The sequence below is a fragment of the Prunus dulcis genome, chromosome 6 (genome assembly GCF_902201215.1).
Source record: "Prunus dulcis chromosome 6, ALMONDv2, whole genome shotgun sequence".
In the NCBI taxonomy this organism is placed as follows: domain Eukaryota; kingdom Viridiplantae; phylum Streptophyta; class Magnoliopsida; order Rosales; family Rosaceae; genus Prunus; species Prunus dulcis.
Window position 1 is genome coordinate 8,278,730 of NC_047655.1, and position 16,887 is coordinate 8,295,616.

At 38.6% G+C, this 16,887-nt stretch overlaps 2 protein-coding genes across 2 annotated transcripts; both read right to left on the minus strand.

Moving 5' to 3' along the window:
- Positions 1–94: 94 nt before the first annotated feature.
- Positions 95–1,667, minus strand: LOC117633118 (cyclin-dependent kinases regulatory subunit 1). Its single transcript, XM_034366805.1, has 4 exons — positions 1,534–1,667; positions 1,309–1,424; positions 1,165–1,225; positions 95–528 (listed from the first exon to the last, which is right to left on the minus strand). The coding sequence occupies exons 2-4, from the start codon at positions 1,359–1,361 to the stop codon at positions 379–381; spliced, it is 264 nt and encodes an 87-aa protein (XP_034222696.1). The 5' UTR covers positions 1,362–1,424; positions 1,534–1,667; the 3' UTR covers positions 95–378.
- Positions 1,668–2,354: 687 nt separating this feature from the next.
- On the minus strand, positions 2,355–10,216 carry LOC117632046. Its single transcript, XM_034365418.1, has 18 exons — positions 9,080–10,216; positions 8,882–8,968; positions 8,585–8,789; positions 8,384–8,495; positions 7,754–8,008; positions 7,542–7,623; positions 7,403–7,462; positions 7,271–7,323; positions 6,834–7,000; positions 4,925–5,135; positions 4,621–4,678; positions 4,438–4,494; positions 4,057–4,305; positions 3,692–3,756; positions 3,499–3,555; positions 3,323–3,416; positions 3,072–3,212; positions 2,355–2,893 (listed from the first exon to the last, which is right to left on the minus strand). Exons 1-18 carry the CDS (start codon positions 9,905–9,907, stop codon positions 2,801–2,803), a joined length of 2,874 nt encoding a protein of 957 aa, XP_034221309.1. The 5' UTR covers positions 9,908–10,216; the 3' UTR covers positions 2,355–2,800.
- Positions 10,217–16,887: the final 6,671 nt, after the last annotated feature.

Genomic DNA, 16,887 nt, shown 5'->3' on the forward strand with positions numbered 1-16,887 from the left:
CACCGCCTCATCCATCCATTATTCTAATTATGAGATCTCACTTGTTCAAGCTCACCACTTGTTCTAAATCAGAGAAAGCAGAGCCGCGAGAAGCTTAAAAACCCACAATCAGAACATCATCATTCAAGCTCACCACTTGTTCTAAATCCACACAATAAAAGCAGTAAACCAGAGGTAAACAACCATGTACGTTATAAAAGTCATCAACAATACCACAGATTACAATAATAATAGTCACTACGCCTCACAATTCTCCAAATGAGAGAATTACCCTACAGTGCCAAGACCCAAACATCCAAATTACTTTTGAACAAACCATAAACCTGTTTATCTAACATTTCAATTCTAGAGATTACAAGGTGAAATTGAACGCAACAATCACTTTGCAAGCACCTGCTGGGCTTGATTCTCCTGCTGTTGCTGATAGTTCAGTGGCCTCCTGAAGAGCATGATGTGGGGCTCTGGGCGATGAATTGCATAGTGAACCCAGCCACGGCTCTGCTGAACTCCAATGGCGCGCCATTCATTCTGAAATCAAAATGCAAAGGGAAACAAACGGGGTTATTTAATTTCAGATACCACGAGTTTTCTTATCTACAGAGATCATCTTTCACTTCCGCGGAAGTGAGGGAATGCTTCTGATTTTACAACTTAGCAAAACCATATATTTCAAAAATCTCAATCCTCTCTTTTCCCTTTCCTTCAGGTTCTCAAAAACCAAATAGCACAATGATGTTTTACATAGACATAAGAACCCAAAAACAAAAACGCTCGTTAAAGAACCGCTACATATCACCGAGAAACAAAAATTAGGAATCCAATGCCTTTTCAAATTAAATTAAATTAAAAGATCCTAATAATTTGAGATTCAATGAACTGAAAAGCAATAAAGAAGAACCGTATAAACCAATATAATATATTGCATATTAATTTGGGTTCCATGATTGAAACATTAACCGAATTACACCAGACAATGAAAAAATCCCAACTAGATTCTAGGTTTTCACGCATTTGCATAACGGAGATTCAGAGTTTGAATTCCATTTCTTTAATTTCTTCGGCAATCAAACAGAACTATGGCTCCAAATAACAAAACACAGAGAACCCAATGAATCTTAGGGAAAAAAAATTGAAAAAACAGAGAGAAAAACCCTAACCACTTACTTCAGAGAGAAGCCGATTTTTTGGGAGCAGTTTAGCCACTTCCTGAGGAAGAACCACATGCCTGTACAGACGGTCAGGAAAAAAAAAATTAATCAAGAAAAACAAAGCAGCAAACAAAAGAAAGCAAAGCGAAATTGAAGGTACCTGTACTCGTAAATATCATCGAAGTACTTCTCGGAGTATTGGATCTGACCCATATTCAGGGATCGCTCTTTCAACCCAAAATCTCAAACAGGGTTTGTAAAATTTAGCAGTTTAATCTGTGAAAATCGAACGAATTTTCAAGAAATCAAATGAAGTCGAAATTCTAGAGAACGAAAAGAAAAAAGAAAAAAGAACTAAAGCACAGCAACAGGAGAAAGGGCATACCTCAGAGAGATTAGGGACGGGAGGAAATGAGAGAGCGTGAGATTATAATAAAAAGGGGTGAGGGGGGATGGGATGGGAGTGATGGTGGAATAAAAGGGAACTTCAAGAAGGGGTATTGTGTAAATTTACTTTCCTAAAATGTGCTCTTGATCATTTTGTTAATAATTTTGTATTTGAAAGAAAAGAGAACGCCCCGTTATGTGGGTTTGAATTTCAAAATTTTGAATTTTTCCCGCTTTGATTTGTTTTATGATTTCTTTTTCTCACGTAATTTGTTTCACAACGGCAGGATTATTTGAAATTATCATAAGATATTTAAAACCAAGTCATTTGCAATGATGAACATTGAAAAAAAGAAAGGTAAAATGTGTATGTCACACTGCACCAACACTCAATAGCTAGAAACATCATGCAAATCACACATCGACACTAGTATGCAAATCAATGCTCTTTTTCACTGGGTCAGACCCCATAAGCCAAACATCATGCAAATTGAGATTATGGAAGTTAAAGTTGGAAAAGAAAAAAATGATACTGAGAGTGAGAAAATGGGTTGTATCTAACAATCAGTAACGCTTAAGGCTAACTAGTTAATAAGTTAATATGACACTAAACACTTATTTAAACCTACTTCGCAAGATAATCTCATGATCCGAACCAGTCTTTTCTTATATACAACATGGAGTGAATCTCACATCTTTTATTGTGTAATAGAGCATTTTCAAGGAATAAGAAAAATGGGAATGACAACCGAAATTGGCTTTTCCCACAAAAATTTCAAGGAAAATCATGATAAACAAAACTACTCCAACACTTGAATCTCATCGGAAGCCTTCTTTACTAGTTTAGAGCCAAGGAGCTCAATTCAAGTTTGGAACTACAAAGAAAACCACAATGGAACTGGGAGAAAGGCATAAGCTACAAAAATGGAATCCCATGGCCAGAAGCAGAAATAAGAGTGCCATAAAAGGCACAGTTCCAGGAGACAGGAGTTACCAAAATTTCTGTAAGTCTCTTCATTAAACTACTCTTTCATTAACCTACTCTCACTTTTCTGTTGGCCAACTGAAATCTCTCAGTTTCTATACGCTACCAAAAAAACAAAAACTGCCTGTAGGGTTGGTTGTTGTATATTTTCTGCTTTTCTGTACACCAAGAGCCAAGGGAAGTCATGTACATTTTGAAGGAAAATGATCCACAAATTAGTTTTCTTCTCTCCATTCCAAAATAGAAGACTTCGATGATCCAATATTCAATTACTCTCTTTTCAAGCAAGAATTCTGCACTTAGGGACGGGCTTCCGCAGCATGGATGTCCCATGGAAGATCATCATTTGGTAACTTTTCCTGTAATTGCTTATCTGCAAGAGAAAATATGTAAATAAATAAACTTGAAAAATTAAGCATTTAAATAAACTTGATCGCTAGACCCTCATTATTCATGTTACTTAGTGTGCTTGCTGTCTCGGGCGTTTAGCCCCCCCCTCTTCACCCAAAAAAAAAAAAAAAAAGAAAATCTCTCTCCAAAAGTTCACATACCTCATTTTGGGTCAACTTCTCCAAACCAAATCTCTTTTTCCATATTGATTCTGCCTCATCAGCAGCTGGCACAACAAGACTTTTCACATTTAAGAACGCAAGAAACCTCTCAATACATGAAAATAAAGTCTGGAAGTAACCCTACAAAAAACAATAATGAATTCAAGTCAGGAAAAAAAAATTCATATAAACTTCATTGATTCCAAGAGAAAAAAGGTGGCAATGCGACCACAGAGCGATGCAAAAATAACCTGTCCTTGGTAATCAGCACTTGTTGCCACTAAAGGAAGCTCTGCCACTTCTGCTCCATAGATACGAAACATTCCGGCTGACACAACCAATTGGCTGCATAATAAGCAATATATGTCAACACAGACAATTTTATCTATACTAACACTATATAACTGCATTTCGATATGATCCTCACTTTACTGTAATTATTGCACAGTACATCCCACCAAATTCTTGGGTCTGGATGGTCCCCCTGCAAATTCAGTTGATACAATCAGTCAAAAGTGAATTCAACTGGGTACTACATTACGTGATAATTGACGCAAACAGAGCAACCAAAAGAATAGAGGCTGAGTATGACTAATGAAAAAGAGAATATCGTGGCTCACCCATAAAGCATTTCTTTGATGAAGTCAAGGCGTGAAGTAGGATCAACTATTGGGGCAAAACGATCCTATAGCACAGAAATGAAATTGACAAATAAGTACGCATAAAATTTAACCCCTGAAACAATGGCAGAAAGTCATCTAGTAACATCAGACACAGATGCCCAATTATGCACCATATAGACAAAAGCCTGGAAGCATGGGACATCATGGCACGTCAAATCACCAATTAACATCACCAAATACAACACAACATTCTCCCCAATATAGGAAAATAAATTAAAATTTGATTTACTACAGCTAGGTTGGCTACTATAATTAAAATAACAGATATTTTTAACAGGGAAACAAATAACAAGTTTACTCACATGGAATATGGCAAGAGCCTTTGAAAGCAACTGTAAACTTTCATCATCAGTGGACGTTTTCCCATTAAGCACCCTCCATTTTATATCAAGATTAGCCCCAAACTCTGTACCTTTCTCATTGTGCTTCTTCCTTACAACATTCAGTAAGGAGTCTGGAAGCTTCTGTCCCCCATGAACTACCAACTTCTGCAAAGCTGAATGAACCCTGTGGCAATCTGGGCAACAGAACCATTTTCCTTTCGGTATTTCCTGGAGAACAAATGTTTTCAAACGAAGTATGATTAAGATAGCAGCAAAAATACAGCGCACAACCAAAACAAGAAGGGGAAGAAAAAAAAAATTTACTGTTCACAATAAAAAAACAAAGGAAGACTGAGGCACCTTCAAATCTTCAATCCCGTTATCCTTCAAACAGCCTACATGAAACTCCTTTTCACACTGGAGAGTGAGGAGAATAAGCACATCAAATAGAACAAAAGGGTTAATCATAAATAAAGTGGAAATGTAAAGCACTTAAAAGCCAAGACTTAATTAGTTAAGAAATTAAGTTAGCAATCAAAGTACCTGATCACACAAAATAACTGTGCCAGGACCAAAATCAGAGCCGCTGAATTCATGTCCTCTGTAGACATCAAAATCAAGAATATTCATATTTTCTAATGGAAAATTTGAATTAAGAAAAAAAGCTGAAAATCATGATAAATTAATGCACCAAACATATGGAAAGCAGTAATTTCTCAGTGGCAATTGTGTAATATAGGGAGACTAGACACACAAATAAAATCACCAAAGGGTTTTGCCAAAAGTTAGTGTTCTACAATAGCTGCAAATATTTTTCTGGTTCATTACAACTAATATGAGAAAAAACCTGCACAGTGCGCAACCACCAAATTTCTCCTCAAAAGTTGTGACAATACGAATGCATCGGTTGGTTATTTGTTCTATAGGATCAACTCCTGCAACTCTTCCAGCTGCAACAGCATTGGCATTATGCTCCACAAATTTCTCTCTCTCAAACATAGACTGGCACTGTTTACAGTACCAAGTACCTTCAGGGACACTTGGTAGAGAAAGGCACTCTGCAATTGGCAACAAAATAAATAAAACATGTAACTCATGCACAATACATTACAAGCATACTATACCCTTCTCCCTTTTCTTTCTTTTATCTTTTTCCTTTACATGTGTTGTAATTATCAAGCTACTATCTTAACTAATTACGAAAAAGGATCCAACAAACAAGCCAACTGAAAAACCAGATTTAAATGAATGAATATGCATGTAGGTTATCAATAACCATAACGTATGTTTTTAGCTTAAAGATTCAAGTAAAAAAAGAGATAATAATTAGCTACCCCAGTCATGAATCCTACCATTCAAAGAATAAAGTGATAAGGCTCACTGCACAAGTTCTATTTGCAACTATTTTAAACAAACTGTATAATGATATGGGAGTAATTTAAAAAACAAAAAGAATAACGACATCAAAATGTAAGGGACAATTGGAGATAAATCCTAACAATTAATTCTATGGAGCGAAATCACTCTTAACCCTCCATGTGGAGGCAGCTAAAGCATTGGATTGTGCATCCACGCATGCTTGCCTTCCCGGCATACAAAATAGAATTGAGGGTCTAACGTATTAAGTTGCAATTTTATCTGTGTTATTTTCGTCAAGCCACTAGCTTTTGTATATGTTAAGCTCATCTCCCCTAACCCCAGAAAGGAAAAAAACCAACCAAAAAAAAAAAAAAACCCCATTTTCATGTTTTTATTTTCGACAAAGATATTCAAGGTTATATTTATTTGTACTTTCTTCTGATCACCACATCGATCATAATACTTTTTTCCTTTAAAAATAATAATAAGAAACAGGCTTTTTTTATTTTAAAAAAACAGTTCAAAAATAGTGAGCAAGGAATCCACTTGTGGAAAAATAACTAACAGTCAAACCTGCAGCAGCAACTCTATCCTAAGAGAAATAGAACACCAAATCAGAATTTGCCCGAAAAAACTATACATTAGTTGCTTTCCAATCTCATAAAATAACAAGGAAAGATAGCTCCCGAAACTCCAAAGCTACACAGAAATAGCCCAAATGTGAACCCTAACCCAATAAACAATTGACCTCCTCACCGCACACATTCTCAAAGACCCTCCTATTCCTTTCAAGCCAGAACATTGTCATCATAGCACATCCGAGAACTGTACGCCTTATTAATCTAAATTTTAAAAATTAAAAAGGAAAAGAAATTATTTTCTTCTTTTCCTTCTCCTTTCTCCTAACCCCTCCCAACCCTAACCCTAACTTTTTATCTTTGCAGGTCATGGCACAACTGGGGTGTGTGTTACCGCGTCAAATTACTTTTACTTTCAATTTTTATCCACTTAAGTAACAGATTAAAGATTTTAAAAAGGTCAGGATGAAATGGGAAAGTTATGAAAGTTTTACAGAGGGGGCCTAATGAGACAAACAATGTGCAAATAGAAGCAATCCACTACTAAAACATACCCATTTCTGTCCGTATTTACCTATTGAAAGAAATATATATTGAAAATAACTTTTATAAAAGTAAAAATAAAAAGAATCGCCCTCGCTTCTCGATCCCCTTTCACCACTTCCATGTCTGGCCCTTTTTCAACTGAGGAGGCTCAACAGTTTTATGGATGCAAATAGAAGCTCCTTCAATATATTACCTAACATATATACTAATGGAAAGTTCCACATGGTATTTGAGAATATGTGTTGATGCAACAAAAACAACTGTGAAAATCACCTTTGTGAAAAGCCCTTGGACAATTATCACAGCACAAGAGATCTCCTCCATCTCGACACATGGAGCATAGGTCATCATTCTTCTTTGTAGATGACTTCCGATTTCTTGACAGAGATAATGCCAATTCATGGAGAGATACCCCATTAGATGTGTAAATGAATAGGTAACTGCCAAATCAAGCAAATCAAAGTCAAACAATAATTTTTTTTATAAATAAATAAATAAAAGAACACATTAACGAAAACTGCCCACAATCTTTCCACCCAAAAATCAGGTAGACAGGCCCATGGAGAACTTGCCAATTCAATCATGATTCATGTCATGTGACAGAGCTAGAACAAGGCCAGGACCAATACACACAGCAAAAGTCCAGGACCAATACACACAAGACCACAAACTTAGACCCAACAACCCAAAGAATATAACCAAGGACTCACGGCTTGCGACGTGATGCAAAACCAGCATGAGCTTCAAACTGCGATGCGCTGACCTGCCAATTAGACGTAAGAGAATCACATACCAGTCACTAACACCATAAGTGATAACAATTCAATAGAAAGTCGACATACCACATCATTGCAGCAGCTACAACTAATGCCAGGCCCCTTTTTATAACCGACCAACATTTTCTGCACACAAAAAATCACTACTGAGAAAATAAAATTCCACTTCAATTAGGCAAAACTGCTGTAGATATTTAATTGCAACCTCCCCATGAGAATAATAGGCTACTTCTGTTCCATCTGGCAAAACATCTTCCTCAAAAACCAACTTGTGCAACCGAAGATCCCTTTCAAAAAAATGTCAGACAACAAGCAAATTAAGATAAGAAAGAAGCAGCAAATACCGGAGCTCACATCAAGGGAAAAGATAAACATGAGACAGATACAAAACACAAAAGAGAGAGAGAGGTTATATACTTTCTTGTTACACGTCCCTGGCTCTTACTTTCTGAGGAGCTACACTTCAATACTGTATCAGGACAATTTGGTACTGTAACCGGCTTTGGTGAGCTATACTTTGACACGGTATCAGGACACTTTGGTACTGTAACCGGCTTTGGTGAGCTATACTTTGACACAGTATCAGGAAACTTTGGAGCTGGAACCGGCTTCAGTGAGCTACAATTTGACATGGTATCAGGCCCCTTTGGAACCATAACCGGCTTTGGTGATCTACATGCACACCCTCAATTAGAAATCATAGCATATGAATTAAAATACTATTTATGATATTCTTTTGGACTTATATTTGACATAAGAATAAAACCCCTGAATTACACATCACACATAAAAGCATATAATTATGTACATATCACGCATAAAAGTATATAATATGTACATATCACTATATACAAAAGCCTAGATAGCAAAATCTTTTAAAATAATTAAACCGCCCTTTAAAAAAAAATTGTAACTTTCTCTCTGTCAACGTTACATTAAACACATCGGTCATCTTGTAAACATTTTGCATCAACCCATCAGAGGCAGAAAGATTTGTTAGAAAGACAGATAACATATTACCAAAAGAGCGGGGAAAAGAAAGCTTACTCATCACTATGGTTAGCACCTACAGCAGGCGTAGCTTCACCAGACTTTTTTAACTCCATGCATGAAATACAAAGTAGCACTGCTGACCCAGTACCCTCTTCGTGAATAGATTCTACATTTCATCATATGACAAAAGTGTTATGTATATGCAAAATACTCATCAAGAGGAGTTGTAATTATTTATATGGACGTAAAAGCAACCTTTGCAATTGAGACAGATGGTACATTTGTTTATCGATGAGCAACCAACAGCAAGTCTAACAGCTTCTTCCAAAATTCCCAAAGGAGAATTTTGGCATACGGTCATGACATCCCGAAGGGTATTGCCATTTTCAAGATATATATAGTCCGGAGGACGTTTATTTGAACTACCCGCATGCAGTTCGAACACCGCAGGTGTAACAACCTATAAATTCGATAAATTGATCTATCAACTCTTCACAGAAACACTGTAAGATTTATGAACTACAAAATAAAATATCATTAAACAATACTCACTTCAGTTCCTTGGCAAGAATCACAGTGACACAATATGGAAGAACCCGTAATCACTCCCATAAGCCACGTATCTCCAGCTCCTCTTACCTAACAAAAAATAAAAAATGAACCACAAGATAAGCCATAGTCTAGCCCAAACCACAAAACACTAATAATATGCACACAATGAAGAAACAAAACCACCAATCGAAACAATACCTTTCTAAGGTACTTGACGGGCTGCCCCTCGAGGATACCGGTATCAAGAAAATCTTTTAATTTAACAAACTTCCTCACCATCTTCGGCATTTTCATCTCAAGTTTTGATTTACTAACAAATGGGCTTTTCTGCATCTCCGAATTTAACTGTTGGGAATCACTTTTCCCGGGTAAATTATTCACTTTCTCCGCCTTCGGCTTCAATGCTGACCGAGTAAACCGCCTCTCCGGCTTTTCAATCACCTCTCCTTCCACCTTATCGCCGCCACTCTCAATCATCTCCGGCAATTCTTCATCCACCAAAGGCTTTTCTGGTCCACTCTTCTTCAATTGCTCCTCCTGAGCCTCATCTTCATTGACCGAATCACCAATGCAACCCGTCTGTGGCTCATCGTCAACTGCCATCTCAACCTCCCCGTTCTTCAACTCGTCTTCGTAGACCCTCTCGCTCAGCACAGAGTCATCCACGTGGGTTTTAGGCTCGTCGTCGCTTATGAGGTCCACCACATCGCTTTTGGCGTCCTCTTCGCTCATGGTCTCATCCAAATCCTCCATAACCTTCACATTGTCGCCCTCAACCGTCTCCCCACCCGCCAATATATCGTCACCACTCGTCAATTTCTCGTCCCCATCATCCTTCTGCACCTCGTTCGTGGTCGCTTTCTTCAACCTCTTACCATTCTCATTCAGAGAATTACTGCCCCGAGTCCGTCCCAAAGAACCAGACACTTCAGCCTGGGCCTTCAACGCAAACGCGAACTCACGTTTCAGGCCCGTCCGGACCTTAGACATCACCACAAACTCCTCAGAATCCGTACCGTTCGCCATGCACCGCCTCAGATCAATTCAAAACCCTAGAAATTTACCCCCAATCACTGGCTCAGATTTGTATTCGAAGAACTGCAAATCCAAACCCAGACAAAACCTTGGTTTATATACGTGTGGGGTTAAACTGAAAAGGTTCGAACTTTTTTATATTATAAAAATATAAAATTTGAATCTGAAGGAGTTAGGTTTCTGAGAAAGAGATAACAAATTAGGGTTTCAGAGAGAGAGAGAAGAAAGAGAGATTTATTTCTGCGTTTTTGGGAGGAAATAGGAAACGTCGGGTTGTTTTTGAAGAAGAGCCACCACCAGGTATGAATCAAAGAAAGAGAAAGACAAATAGAGAGGGAGAGAAGGAAAAGGGAGAGTCCACCTGTAATTTTCTTCGTTGACGAAACTACCCCTGACACCACGATTAATTTTCTAGTTTATATTTTCGAGATTGCGGTCCTTTATGTTTTAATTATTTTCATTTGCGTGCCACCCCCTCCCCCCAATCCGCTTGCAATTTCCGCTTGTTTACTTTCTCTTGAAGATATAAACTAGATAATGCATCCAAATCCATTCTATCTAAATAATGTTTTCTTTGTCTTGTGATCAAAATTGGAAAGGTAATAATTAGGATATAATGTTTTTCCGCATACAAGGATCTCTAAGCACATCTTCTATTGTTTTTCTATGGCTACTACATCTCATATTGAAAAATAGAATAAATAAGCAATTTGGTTGATTGTTAATTACTAGTTGTTCGTATCAAATTTGTTGTGGTCAAGAATTTGACAATTTTAATTAGCTAACTTAAAGTCTTATTTGTTATTGACAGAAAAATAAACAGACGTGAGGAAAGGACCAACAGTGCAACGCAAGTTCAAGTTTGAGGACAATAGAATTCAATAACATAAAGGACCAAAGTGTAAATCAGATTATAACTTAGGGATCGTTATTATAATTAAACGTAAATAAAAATATGAGAATTTGTTTGTTTACTCCCTATTTTATCTATTTTATCATTATTAAAAAACAAATGTGAAACCGAGAGTCCTCAGAAAGGTTCAATATTGTCGTAGAACAACCCATATTACATGGCATGGATGCCAGATGTCATTTATCGAAGAAAACAAAAGAAAGTCTTAGAAGAGGCAGTCACATGCAACGGCTCACTCAGAAAGGGTGGGACCCACAAGAGGAAGAGTCCATCCGTAATTTTTTTTAATGTCGAAACTACCCTTGACATCACGATGTCTTTCATCGTTTATGAGATTTTTATTTTTGAGATTGTGGTCCTCTACTTTTTGTTTATTTTCATTTGAAAGTGATAAACTTGTAACTTACTTTTTTTTTAATATACTTTTTCTTCAAGAAAAATGCATCTAAATTTTATTATTATTATATATATAAAAAGAATATTTCCAAAAATATTGGATATTTGAATATTAAATTTCTATCTATTTCTCAAATAATTTTTTTCTTCTAATGATAATTGTAAAATGCAATAATTAGGGTATTATGTTTTTTCACATACATGAATCTATGAGTACATCTCTCTCCTTGTCAATTTTTATTTTATTTTTATGGCTAATACATCTCATATTTAAATTTTAAGTAAAACTATAGAAGAAAGCAATTTGGTTAATCGTAATCATTCAATTATGTCATAACGGTTGTTTTATACTAAACTTGTTGCGGTCAAAGAGTTTGATGATTTTAATTAACTACCTTAAATAAGAGTATGAGAGGAAGAAGAAAAAATGATTTTTTGTTGAAATGTCACCTGAACTTATATTTAGGGTTTCAATTTGTCACATTAAATACAAATTTAAGAGAAATGTCACATTAATTTTTTAAAATATGTGATTTTTCATATGACTTTAACACCATCCAATTTTTCATCCATTTTTAAGGGTATTTTAGTGTTTCCATGTTCAAGGGTATTTTAAAAATGGAAAAATCATTATATAAAAAATTGTATATCTTTTAAACAAGGATCCCGAGCCTTTACATTTAGGTTTTATGCATTTACCTGCATTTTATTAAATATAGACCGTTCTAATTATCTAACGATCGAAAACATGATTGACCCTTTAACCTACCCCATCGTCGGTAAGCCCACCCCACTCATAACTCCCTCTCTCCTCACCATCAACAAACATCCCCTTCTTTTCTTCTCTAACTTTCCCTCTTTACTGCACGCAAAATTTGAAATTACAAGGAATGAAATCTATGGTTAGTTGTTGCACTTTTATTTCTATCTCATTTGCATTCTGACGAATTCCGACTTCTCGCCCTCAAGTGATTAATTTACCATCTCTAATATATTGCATAGGGATTTCATTTCATAAAATCAATAAGCCCTAGGTGGGACAAAGGGAATTCAAGAAGGATTCTTAGAATTTCTTAATTCCTAAAAAAATTAAAGGTAGAAGGAAGAAAATTTAAAGTTTTGGAATTGAAAAGAAAAAAATTTCAGACATGCTCAATGAACACCATAAAAAAAGTTATACATGCTCAGAGAGACAGAGAGAAAAGGGGTGAGATGGGGGTCCTATTCGAGGTGTTTTAGGGGCGAGTGGGTTGGTGTGGGGGAGGAAGGGATAAATAGGTCTATTTTTTATTTTCTATTTTTATTTGAAAATTGAAAGATTAAAATACCCTTAAAATGGATGGAAAATTGGATGATGTTAAAGTCATATGACAAATCATGGATTTTGAAAAATTAAAGTAACATTTCTCTTAAAATTTTCTTTAAGGTGACAAATTAAAACCGATGTCCTGGAAAAAAAAAAATTTATGGTACTTTTAGGCTTTATTCATTCTTTTATTAGTAGCTCCTTGGCAGGAACTCACACGCTCGCTAATTGGCTCTTTCTTTTAGTACTTAGGCATTTTTTGAGAATTATCTAAGAATCGTCTGCTGACAGAACCCGACCCAATTTCCACTTTGGAATTCGAGTCAAGTCCTGTGCGTGTCCGACACCTGGCGAAGGTCGGGCACAAAAGACCTTTTTACCCTTCTTACTTCAATTCTCTTTAAAATTTCCTTAGACTTCTGCCGAAAATTCGGCAGAGTCTCCCCTGTATTTTTGACTAATCCCAAAATTTTTCACATGTCAAACAATTTCAAATATTTCCTCCCAACTGCCAGAATGTTTCCAGTAATCAATTTCAACTCTAATCACTAAATTTTCAACTAGATATCAGAGCGTTTTCTAGGTCCTTCAGGGTTGTGAGGATTTCTTACAACATTATACCTGGCTTTGAGACACGGAAGCTATGAATGGCCCGGTGGTGGATTCCGCATACTTCTACGGCCTGGGGGCGAAAAACAGGTTGAAAATGTGAGTGGACAAAAATAATGTTCTTCAAAACAATTTTCATAAACATAATATTCCCCATGGAAAAAAATAGTTAAATAAAACTATACGTACTCTTTTGCATCAAGCATATTCAACTCAAGGCATTCTATATCAGTCATATTCAAGCTCGAAAGTTTCATACAAAACCACTGAAATCAAAGCTTGCATAAAAATGCTGAAATCAAACGTGTATAAAAACTCTGTACTCAAACCTTGCATAACTGAACAAATACAAAGGTATCTATGCCTGAAAAATCAGAAAAGCTGATATAAAATAACTGAAAATCATCATTAAATAAAAGAAACTCAAAATTCTTCGAAAATACCACCAATTTGTACCCCTGTCATATCCGTCAATTCCCTGGCAGGTCTCGGGCGTCACACAGGTTACCCGAGCCGCAAACTGGCGAAATCAGGGGACTATGATCGGCTTGTCCCGCTTGCAGATTCCTCGATGACACCAAGTCAACTCGAGTCGCTCTGGCAGGATGCAAGGGATCGTAGTCAGCCTGATCCGCAATCCTGGCAGGTCTCGGGGACACAGAGTCAGCCGAGCCGCAATCTTGGCAGGTCTCGGGACACCAAGTCTGCCGAGCCGCAAATCCTGGCACTCACGGTCCGAGCGTCCCCGTAACTCGTGAGGCAAAGTCAAGTGCACTGACAGAACTATAATCAGACTGGATGTCCGTAGACATCGGTCCGACTCTAATCACCATAAAATAAACGGGTACGAGGTGGTTTTAAAATAAATTCCTTTAAAAAGAAATATCTGAATAATAACTGTAAAACTCAAGTCGTGCTGCGGTCTCAACTGATTCGAAACTCAAACTCTGTTTCTATAACTGGTAAATAAGCAGCACCGACTTATAGAACTATTATTGTAATAATCGTGTTCGGAACCATAATAAAACGTACTCAAGATCAAATAAGGAAATTTATTCGAATAAACTCATTTATAAAAACTCATTTATATAAAATCAAAATAAAATCACTTATAAAATCTTATTTATGGAAATCCTCTATATAACTCATTTATAAAATAATTTACGAAAGAAAGTCCACTCACAGATGGTCCGAGCTAAATCGACCCTTTGAAGGTTTCTCCTGCTGGTCGGCTGGACCTCTGATGCCTGATTACCCATGAATAATAAATCAGTAAACCGCTGAATAAAAGAATTAAATTAAACACCCTGCCCCCGGCTCCTAGAAGTACGTGCCTTTCAATTCAAATTACTCCTATGCCCACATTAGCCTTTTTCAAATGCTTGGAACAGTTTTAAAGGGTCCGACGCTCAACTAAGCGATACACTGCCTGATCGGCCGACCCGGGACCCAGTGGGTCCACGATCTCCAATAACCAATCTGGGCTTCCCTGAAGGTTCCTTACAGAGAGGGAACCATGTTCTGCGAGTTTGGTCCAAATCGGACGGTCGGATTGGCCAAAATCGCATTATCGCTTAAAATCCAAACCCTAGCCCCAGGGTTCGCGATTCCGGAGTATCCGGGACTCCGATTCGCAATCCGTTGAATCCTACACGATCCTGACATCGTGTAGACCGACATATCCAAAATTCAGCGCGATCCGACGATTTAACGACACTGCACCCACGGATCGCGCGATATGGAAAATCCGTTCGGGCCTCAAACGGACTTCGAATCGAGATCTCCGAAATCCCACACGCTCGTGACGACACGAGGGTCACAAATCTGCCCAGAATTACATCGGTACCCTCGCCCACGCACTCCAGCACGCGCGGGCAGCTTTGGGTGTCCAAAGCGATTTCGGGTGGCCGAAAAATCTCGGAACCAAGACTCCAAACTCCTACCCTAGGTAAAACACCCCATTTGGAGTCACTTTTGTTCTTGGACCACCCCCAAAAAGTGACCAGAAATAGTAGTTTCGAAGGGCTGAAGTTTCGGCCAAATTTCAAGTCGAAAATCGAACCCCTTAGAGCTAAAATCGGTCGAAGCCCATATACCCATCAGCTAGAACACGAAAAATAGCTCAAAAACCATACCTTACTCGATCGATTTGGTGGAGAAACGAAGGAGAATTTTGAGCTGGAAGTTCGGGTGGCTTCGAAGGAACCTCCGCCGGAAAACATGGTTTTTCCGGCCAGCTCAGGGCGGCCCTGGGGTGGAGGTTGGTCAGGTTGTGACGGCGACACGGAGGCGGACCCGATGGTACCCACGGCGGAGATCGGCTCGGCCTGTGGTGGCCGGGCCGTCGCCGAGAAGGCGAAGGGTCGCACGGCCCTGTTTCGCACGAGAGAGAGAGAGAGGAAGAGAGAGAAAGTGACGGGGGAGAGAGAGAGAAAGGGGTATAAAAATCTGACTTTTTGACCAAGTTACCATTTTAACCTTCGCGGTTTTTAGACCATAACTTCTTCGTTACGGCTCCGATTCGGGTCTACTCCGTGTCTACGAACTCATTTCACCGCGCTCTACGCAATGGCGTAAGCAGAATTCCCAAATTCTTTCTCGATTAAAAAGCCAAATTTTCCCCCATTAAAATATGCAAGGGCAATTTGGTCTATTTGCTAAAAGATATTTTCCTTACTTTTTAGATATTTTCTTTCTTTTTAGATATTTTGTTTTGGGTTCTTACATTGGATTTCACTCAAAACCCACCAAATGACTACTCCCACAATATCATGATGTTCCCCAAGTTTTGGACTCAATCCGATATCAATTGGTCCACGAAATCGGCAAATCATGTTCGTGCGAACTGTGTTCTGAAATGGAGTGGTTGGTGTATTGTATAGTTTTAGCAATTGTGTTGATGCTCAAAATGGCTCGGCCACTATTGAGTCCAACTTAGTGATTAAAGGTACTAGGTCTTCAGCAGGGAAGAGGGCTGAAGCCCTTGGTGAAATGGATTGGTGAGAGACCTGCAGAAGGTAAAAAGAGGAGAAGCAACCGTTAAGCTTCGGACACCGGTGTGGTGCCGGCCGAAGGCTCTCCGATGCCTAAGTCAGTTACAGGTAGTAATTCTGGCAGAGTAACAGTGAAAGTAGGGGAATGGTTCTTGGTTTTACCTGGGTACTGTTCCCTATTTATAGGGAAGTGAAAGTGGGGGCTTTGCACAAAGTTCCAATGTGGGACTTTGTGCAAGCCGTTGTGGTGGCGACACGTGTCCTGGAGATTAGGTTTGGCATTTGGGAGCTTCGGCAGGTGTCCGGCACCCCGGAAGTGTGTCTTCCTTGGGCATGGGAGAAGGCGTGGTTGCCTTGGTGCTAGTCGCTTTGATGCTGGGTCTGCTCGACCTTGGAAGTGTGTCTTCCTTCGGCATGGGAGAAGGCGTGGTTGCCTTGGTGCTAGTCGCTTTGATGCTGGGACTGCTTCGGTTCATTATGGTGTAAACAGTAGTCCCCCAAGTTCGCGGTCGAGAAGTAACTTCTGGGTTGGGAACTTGTGAGTTTTGTAATTGTAACCGAGCATTCCAGCTTCGTTGGGAGTCGTAGGGCACTCCCTAGTCCCCCAAGTTGGCAAGCTAGGAGTTGCGTCAACACATGGTAGCTGGGTACCTGGATACTTGGGCATGTTACAGATAGGATGGGAGCTGGGTCCTTGGGGGAGCCAGACCTTCGAAGGAGCCGGGTCCGTGGGGGAGCCAGACGTTCGAAGGAG

What these genes read in the sequence shown, in the direction of transcription:
- LOC117632046 (XM_034365418.1), bottom strand. Translation starts at nt 9,907, where the DNA reads ATGGCGAACGGTACGGATTCTGAGGAGTTTGTGGTGATGTCTAAGGTC. An exon ending in AGGCTCTTGCCATATTCCAT is followed by an intron (nt 3,757 to 4,056) that starts GTGAGTAAACTT and finishes TCTGTGCTATAG; the next exon opens with GATCGTTTTGCCCCAATAGT. An exon ending in AGAAGTTGACCCAAAATGAG is followed by an intron (nt 2,894 to 3,071) that starts GTATGTGAACTT and finishes TTTCTCTTGCAG; the next exon opens with ATAAGCAATTACAGGAAAAG.
- LOC117633118 (XM_034366805.1), bottom strand. Translation starts at nt 1,361, where the DNA reads ATGGGTCAGATCCAATACTCCGAGAAGTACTTCGATGATATTTACGAG. An exon ending in GATGATATTTACGAGTACAG is followed by an intron (nt 1,226 to 1,308) that starts GTACCTTCAATT and finishes CCGTCTGTACAG; the next exon opens with GCATGTGGTTCTTCCTCAGG. An exon ending in AAAATCGGCTTCTCTCTGAA is followed by an intron (nt 529 to 1,164) that starts GTAAGTGGTTAG and finishes TTTTGATTTCAG; the next exon opens with AATGAATGGCGCGCCATTGG.